A 9,083-nucleotide genomic window follows, 5' to 3' on the forward strand; every position below is an offset into this window, starting at 1 on the left:
AATATATATATTGTAAATATGATATAAACATTATCTAATTATATTAATAGCATACCAACATTATCTACTTGTCTTAACAACATACCAAGAAAGAAAACTACCTAAACTCATCTTGTTTAAAAATATTTAAACTTAAATGCATGAGAAATACATTTCAAATTGAGAAAATGGCAACTTAAAGTGAAATATAAAAAATTAAAAAAAACTAATTGGTAATAAGAGATTCAAAATATCTATATTAATGGTGTAGAAATATGTGTCATTATATATAATAATAAGAAAATAATACCAGATATATATTTAGATTTTTTGGAAATATCACATTGAAAATAAAGGGTCTATGGTTTCGAACCTAAATCAAGATTCATCATCAGAACCACGATGAGAGGAAAGATTAACTGGCATAAATTTATAGATCTTAGAGATGAAACGGTAAATTCCAATGGTTAAATAAACCAAATGAATGTTACAAGATCAATTAGGAAGCCATCAAAATTGTCGAGAAGCGAGAGCACAAGCCATAGGCTCAACGTTGCCAACACATAGATACACAAAGAGTGATGGACTATACACCAAAAAAAGTTAACCATCAACCTACAGCGAGAATTCCCATACACACATCTTCCAACCAAAAAATATTGTACTAACCCGAACACATCTTAAAAACAAATTCAACGATAAAGGGTGATACATGTGATTAAAGGCAAAACCTAGAAACCCACAACCACTAAACACATGTCTGTCATCCATAAAAAGAAATAGCCATCACTTCGCCTTAAACAAACCAAAACAAACATCAAAGCCAAAAAAAACAAGAAAACACCACTAGAACACACCAAATAATATATATATGTATAAATTTTGAAATAAACAAACAACTCAAATTCAATTACCATATTAGTTAATTTTTTTCTGCCATAAATTTGAAACACTACCCTGAAAACTTGCACAAATAAAAATGAATTTTACCACTTAAACTTCTCAGACCAGGGAGTAGAGGTGCAAACTTAAAAAAATGATATTTAAAAAAAAATAAAAAAAAATTAATTACAAATTTTAATGAATTCAAATGAAAAAAACTTTTTTCATTTATAAATTAAACTTTACCTTTATTTAATACATAACTAAACTCATTCAACCTGCACAAATTCTTTAAACATGACTACAATGCTAAAAATTATTACCCATACAAGTGAATTAAAACCTCAAAATATAACACAATGTAAATATAGCTGTGGCTGTTATGGGAAGTCATATATTGCCCCACGTTGGACAAAGGAAACAAGCAGGATAATAGCCTGTAAAATCTGGTACTGTCAAATCAGATTGTCACTTTGCATTTACAGTGACAATGAGGCTTCATTGCTGTACATATCTCAGATAATTCGCCCTGCCGATGATTTAGAATCTCGAACCATTAACTGTCAAGTCATATTTTTATACAAGCAAACCATACGTGCGATTTTCTGATATATTGAAAATGTATAGCTCCTACGGTTTGGAGTGAAAAACAAATTGCAATATTACAATCAATAGCGCTTCGGTTTCTAATATGAAGATCCTACTTACTATTCTGGTGCGTCCCTGCAAGGGCTTTTGTACCCCAAATCTGGCGGCCTGTTGCTTATCCCCGGGACCTAAATATTTACGTTGACCCTCGGCTTGGTTCGTTGCAACGAAGAGTTGGAGCAAAGTGACAAAGACAATCCCTCAGCATCTTCTGTACTACTCCGCTCGCATTTCTGATTCACTTTGGGCTTTTGGGGTTCATTAGAGCAGAAAAAGTTTATCACATTTGGTATCTCTGGCCAAGCATTATTACCAGGAAGCTGGGAGATATCATGATGTGACAAGAGTTTGTGGTCTCTTTCCTCTGCCCACTGAAAACCAAAGCACTGAGAGCCATATAGTATGGATAGATTTGTCTGTGGGTTAATAGCTTCAGGACTGCTGGAGAGGGCTGCATCTGGTTCTTCAGGAATTAGAGGGCATACACCTTGTAGTTCTGAATATTGAACATGCTCATTGCGAAAACCTAGTTGCAGCCCTCGATCTGTATGTTTGGCTAGGCTTTGATCACCATTTTCCAGAACTGATAGCTTAAGATCATGGCCGCTCACCATGAAAGAGTGATGTGATGGATATCTATTGTCCATCTTCAGCATGAGAGCAGTCTCCTTCTGATTTTGATCTCCATGGCTTTTAGACCAACTTTTATATTCATAGTCGTGAGATTTCCCCGGGGAAAACTCGTCGTTGCAGGTTGGGATGTTCCTAGTTATGGCAGAGCAGGCTCTGTTGTTGCCTTCCTCATCGTAGTTGCTCGAGGAAGTGGTGCCTTTCCCGGTAGATGTCATAGCCAGCAACGTCAGCCCTTTCATTTCAGCAGGATTCTGTGGAAAACAGATAAACGAAATTTGTCATTCAAGAGGAAGCAACAATTTTGTAACTTCAAACCCTAGATCTATTGGTTTCATTAAAGAACCCTACCCAATTTTGACAGAAAGACTACGAAGTTAAATTTCTTGGTTCATGTCAAGTCACATATTGCTTTGGATTAATAGCCCCATTTTTGGGAATATATTATTTAGACTAATTGCTAACTCAATTTAATGATAAGGGTTTGGAAATTTAGGAATACTAATTGGTTTGGTATAATGATAAACTTAAACAAATTATTCTAAGTAAATGTTCTAAGATATAACTAATTTACACATCTACCTAATCTACATATTTAGAGTTTGTTTATAGAAATCTAGGCTATGTTGAACTAATAGCTACCTAATCTACATATTTAGAGTTTGTTTATAGAAATCTAGGCTATGTTGAACTAATAGCTACATTTTGAGAATAAATTATTTAAACTAATTGTAAACTCAACTTAATAATAAAGGTTTAAAAATTTATTAATGCTTACAAATTTGGTGCAATGGTAAACCTAAACAAATTACAGTAAGTAAGCTGTTTAAGATATAACAGAATCTACACATCTATGGAGCCTATAGATTTAGAGCTTGTTTATATAGAAATGCAGGAATTAGAAATTTGGGTTTGATGTAATGGCAAACCTAAACAAACACGTCTAAGTAAACTACCTAGGACACAACCCATCATCCTACAGATTTAGCTCTTGTTTATACAAATCTATGAAGATAAAAGATGAGAATAGCACCTTCCTGTATATGGTTCCATCCTCTTGGACATGCCAACCAGCTTCATTGCAAAGAGCCTTGAGCACATCGTTGTGATCAGCATGTTTAGGCAAACTGTAATTACCGTGAGCACGTAGACCAGCAAAGATTTTTGCAGCAACAGACCGCCTCATCCTCTCCCTCCGTCGATTCTTTTCCCTTTCATTTGCAGAAGGATTTCGCAACAGCAGAGTTTCACAGCCACCCTTCGCTGATGCCCTCCTTACAACCCACGGCCCCGATGTTGTCTTGATGCACCCACGACCAACAAATCCCTTGCTGCCGCTGCTGCTGCTACGCCTTGACTCGTGTTCGAGTCCCTCCCGATCCATCGTCGCCCCTAGATGTCAAAACTTCAAAGCCAAGAAAGTATTTATTTATAACAATCTGTGAATATCAAATCCTGGTTCATGTGGGTTGGTCCAACCTGCAAAGATAGTCTTCTTCTTTCTGAAGGAAAATAATGGAATTGAGATTGCTCTTAATTGGAATCTGATATACACGAGCGAGTGGAGGACCAAACAGCCACCTTATTCTCCTCCATTGCCGCGGGTTCGGCGCTGGCAATGAATGGTTCCCTTAATTAGCATTCATCTCATCCAACTCACCCTTTCAGTTGGCTGCTAATGCAGATGGACCCCTCATTTGGTACAGCACGGTCAACACGCAAAGAATGTTTGCGTGCTTATCTGGGAAGGGGCTGTTTCCAATCACTTCCTTTCTACCCGCCAACTTCATGGTTTCTCTCTGAGATATTTACACGGCCTTTCTTTCATTTTCTTTTCCCACCTTCTGTCGTGACTCGCCTCGTTTGGCCTTTTCAGCGCCAAGTTGGACCAGATTGGCATATGGGTTGATTTATAGAAAAAATAAGTTGGAGATGTGCATTGTGGGTGCAAGCACGGATTGCATGAGAGGGAAGGGACGGAGTGCGTGAGAAGATTTTATTAGAAAGGTTAAGGCGGCCTGCAGGATAGAGGTGAGGGCATTTAGTGAAGTTATGATTGCTATGATCATCACATTACATATACAGCAACGATTATTTCATGTGATTAAATATAAAGCAACGATCACAGCATCCCATTTTTTTTTTAATGTTGCTCAAAATTTAGAAGCTTGATCGTTGTAGTTTGGACTTCTAAAAATTTCAGTCAAAATTTATCAAAATCTTACCAATTTTTTTAATACTTTCTAAACAAAAACAACATCCTTTCTCAATTTTTTTCAATACTAACTATATCTATAAATTCAAACTGTTCAAACAACACCTCTTTAAAATACCATTTTCTTTAATACCAGCTCAGCTCATAAATTCAAATTACCTAACACCATTAGATTTTAAATTTCATCTAATCTTATCAAAATCATGTTGAAATTCCTATTATTTTCTAAACTTAAATGTCAAGCTAAAATGTCACCTCCTTATACTACTCTTATCTTTGATTACTAAGCCCCATGCATTCAAATTACGCCGGCACCACCTGTTTTTTGCGTTACGCCTTCCGTTTCGTTTCAGCGATTCATACCCACTGAGCGCCGAGAAGCGTTTAAGCAGAGCAGCACAGTTAAGTTAAAAGCCGTTTTTCTCGTGATTCCGAGCATGCGAAACAATGACCACATTTCTTGCGTTTAAATTTCACAAACGTTTGATGACAGGCAACAACTTCAGGGACTGGAACGTTCATTCCCTGCAACAACTTCAGGGACCAGTATGTCCGTTTGAGTCATATTTGTTAACTATATTTAGTCTCTAAAGGAACAGTTGTTAGAGGCCTAACTGCAGACTGAGAATGCGGCTATTAAATGTTGGTATATAAGTCGACTGACAGCATTCATTAGGAAGAGTTGGGAACCCATGATTGTAATCAATAAAACAGGGATTGTTCGTACAAGTTAAACTAGCACGAAAATTACTGCCTGCAGTGTCATGATTTTAGGATATTCCCCCTCTGCAGCATGCATTTGCGACATATAATAGCTCAAAGATTGCTGGCCATTGCTGGCCATTGATTGCCCAGCATAGGTATGAAATACATTCATGTGGTACCCGTGGTTTATTTCCATTTCCGTTGAAATTTCTTAATACGAAACCTGTGAGATTCATTCATGTGCTCTCTGTGGCTATTTCCATATTGAGATTTCTATCTTGACCAAAAAGGTATTTTAGTTCTAGATATTTTTTATGACTAATTTTATAATATTATTAATGAAATTAGATTTACATTAATTAAAAAATTATATTAAATTTTTTAATGTACACATGGATTATACTTATTTTTTTTAGTTTTTAAGAAAGTTTGTAATTCACCGGATTTTATTTTTATATTTTGAAAAATTATGTTGTTGATAATAGCGTTTTTAAATAGTGGAAAAATATATCATAATTTATTTGTCAAACCACCAAAGGGGACAGCTATCACTAGTTACTATATGCTAATATAGGTTGACTGATTACTCTTATTCAAGGAAAACCATGACACCTAGAATTACCAAAATATCATCTAACACTAAAATTATATCAACCCAATTACCTAATTATCATCTATAATTTAATAAATATATAAAAAAAGAGTTACTCTAAAAGTATATCGGAACTAAGGTGAATTGTAATAAAGAAATGATGTTTAATAACGAACAAGATTCATAGTAGCATAGTCCCTACCTCCTTTGATAGTTACCAATATCTTGGCGTATCTTGGCGATTAAGACAGCGTAGGGTGCACACTTTGTCCTTATGATAATGGTTTTTTTGTATGTAGCAACACCTCCCATTTTTGTAATCTCCTACAATGGATACCTCTATACTTTCAGAGTAAAATCTATTAAGCACTTAAACGATGTCCTGATTATGCGTAGATTCTACAAAATGGGAGATTGATTGAGTTTATGTGAAAATTCGAAAAAACATTTGGACGGAGTGTAATAGTGTGTGGAGGGGGGATGTATGCAGAGGTGCAAAAGTGGGGGAATAGTGGTTGTGTGAGGGGGGAATGTGTGCGAAAGTGTGAAAGTGGGGGAATAGTGGTTGTACATAGGGGGGAATGTGTTCAGAGCTGCGGAAGTGGAGGAATAATTGTTCTCCCGTGTGCACTGCTCTTCCAGATATCCTTTCAATGTTGTTCGGAGGAAAGTGATTGGAGGTGCAGAAGTGCAGAAGAAAACCACTTAGCAAAGCACTTTGGAGAAATCATTCATAACAAGCCCCCTCAATAATTGATTGAATATGTGTTGGCAACGTGCATGCCAAAAGTGCATAATAAACACCTAGCCAGTGCAACTATAGACATGTTCTCTCATAGAAGACTTCTTTAGCTTCTCTCTATTCTATTCTAACTACTCATATGCCATGATTACAATATTTGAATGTAATTATATAGACAAGTAACTTACCAAACAATTGAAATCAGAATTGCTAATGATAAATTAAAGTTTATTAATGTGTATGAGGAAGAAATGTTGTGCGAGAGAACAAGTGTACGGAGAAAGGAACATAAATTTTCCTCCATAATGTTCCATAACTCCATATACATTCTTGTACACTTCATATTAATCAATCAATTAGCATTTTGGCTCATTAAAACTTGGGTTATGAAAAGTTTGGGTTAGGTGTATATTGAGTGTGAAATAAGGTTGGGTGATTTATGTATAATGGTTCTCCCGCACATATTTCTTTTCTACACGATTGAAGTTACAAAATTGATTTAAAACTGAAATTAAATTAAATTAAATTAAAAATGATTTTTTGTACCTGTTGACAGTTCCAGTTATTGCAATTTTCTATGTCAAATACTAGCTATAGAGCCCTTTGCACATTATTGATTTTCTTACAACCAATAATCATTACACAATGCTTTCAAGTAAATGCTCTGAGCATTGGAATGATCAATTGATTACAAGTTGATTTGTTTAATAAATATTGAAAAGAGTCAAGAAATGTATGTCAAATGACGTGAAAATTGACATCTTGCAGTATGCAAAGTGATTAAGTACTTGAATATGTCCTCATTACGTGTGGATTTAGCAAAATGAGATATTGATTTAGCTTATGTGACAATTTGGCAAAACGTTTACTTGGAAGAATATAATGTGTAGGACAAGTCTGTGGAGAGGAAACATATACAAAGGGTGAAAGTGAGGGAATAGTGTTTTTGCATAGGGGGAATGTGTGCAGAGGGGGAATGTATGCCTTTTACATATACTTTGAATTTTGTTCAATGAAAGGTGATTGGAGGTGCGGAAGTGTGGAGATGCAAAAGTGCAAAAGAAAACCACTTAATAAAGCACTTTAGAAAAAATCATTTGTAACAAGCTACCCTAAGAACTAATAAAATATGGATTGGAAATGCACATGCCAAAAGTGCATGACAAACACCTAGCCAGTGCAACTATAGACATGTTACTTTTTAAAGTTATGTTAGCTACTCTCTATGCTATATTAATTACTCATGTATAGAGATCACAATATTTGCATATCAATATGTAGAGAAGTAGCAAGTACGATAACATCGAAATTGACATTTCTAATGATAAATCTAAGTCTATTAATGCATGTGAAGAAGAAGTGTTGTGCGGGAGAATGGGTGTGTGGAGCAAGGAACATAAACTTTCTTTTGCAATGTTCCATACCTTTGCATACATTCCCATACACTTCATATTAATCAATTAATTAGTGGTTTTGGATTATTAAAGTATGACACATGTGTGAATATTTTTGGCACATGAGTCAAGTCACGAAATTGATTTAAAACTGAAATTAAATTAAATTTAAAATGATTTTTTTGTATGTTTCAGTAGATACTAGCTACAGATCCCTTTACATTTTCTTGATTTTTTTTACAACCAATATAAGCATTACACAATGCTTTAATGTAAATTTTATTAAACGCTAGAATGATCAAGTGATTACAAGTCGATTAATTCAATAAATGCTGAAAAGACTCAAGAAATGTATGTCAAATGACATGAAAATTGAAATCTTGCAGTATGCAAAGTGATGACATATCACCCAAAACAAGAAAATGTGGAAAGATGTTTATAAGGACAAAATAAATGACACATGGCAGTACAACAAACTAGCCAGGTGAGACTTAGGTATTTGTTTTTGGTGAAAATTCATAGTGTATCATTTAGACGTGGCAGGGAGTGTTGCCTAACAAAATCCGTGAGACATGTAACTTTATGTCATTTAGCTGAAGAATTAGTGTGGTTCTTTATCAAATTAACACATGTTATTGTTAGAAGGGATAAATGTAAGCATGATATCCATATCATTTGTACATGTAAACAACTAAAACAAATCACCATATAATGCTAAAATCAAGGATTATCGGAAAAAGTGAACATACTTTTTCCATAACGAGAGTGATTTTCTACCATAAAGGAACATTAGTGTTAATCCTTGCAATTAGAGCATTAATCCATGTACTTTAACAAAATATTATACCATGAAATCTTTGTAATGACAATAGGTGGTGTACAAATTGTTGAAAGCATTGAGTACCAAAACGTGTGAGAAAGGACAAGTGTGGAGGGTGGCCATATATGGAAAAATTGTGCCAAGGCAAAAATCTTGCGAAGGTGCAGTAACCTATCATCATAAGTATTGATTGCAGTGTATAGGGATTTGTGCCTCATATTAAAAAATTAATTAAGGCTTAGTTGTACTATTAACATCTATTCAACGAATCAACGCACAATCAAACCATTTTTTGAGTGCTTAATAACATTTATTCTGACATGTTGTGTAATGATTACTGGTAGTCAACATATTAAGAAGATCCTATACACCCATATTATAAAATGGCCTTTTCAACATTTATTTAGCGAATCAACATGTAATCAACACATTGTTCAAGTGTTGAATAACACTGATCCGTAAATTGTCATGGATAT

General features: G+C 34.8%; 1 protein-coding gene across 1 annotated transcript; it reads right to left on the minus strand.

Moving 5' to 3' along the window:
- Positions 1 to 1,233: 1,233 nt before the first annotated feature.
- LOC149143278 (uncharacterized) lies at positions 1,234 to 3,986 on the minus strand. Its single transcript, XM_089449093.1, has 2 exons — positions 3,173 to 3,986; positions 1,234 to 2,393 (listed from the first exon to the last, which is right to left on the minus strand). Exons 1-2 carry the CDS (start codon positions 3,521 to 3,523, stop codon positions 1,638 to 1,640), a joined length of 1,107 nt encoding a protein of 368 aa, XP_089305219.1. The 5' UTR covers positions 3,524 to 3,986; the 3' UTR covers positions 1,234 to 1,637.
- Positions 3,987 to 9,083: the final 5,097 nt, after the last annotated feature.

The sequence above is a fragment of the Pinus tabuliformis genome, chromosome X (genome assembly GCF_031772625.1).
Source record: "Pinus tabuliformis cultivar Carrire ecotype Pingquan chromosome X, CPIR1, whole genome shotgun sequence".
NCBI classification, from domain to species: domain Eukaryota; kingdom Viridiplantae; phylum Streptophyta; class Pinopsida; order Pinales; family Pinaceae; genus Pinus; species Pinus tabuliformis.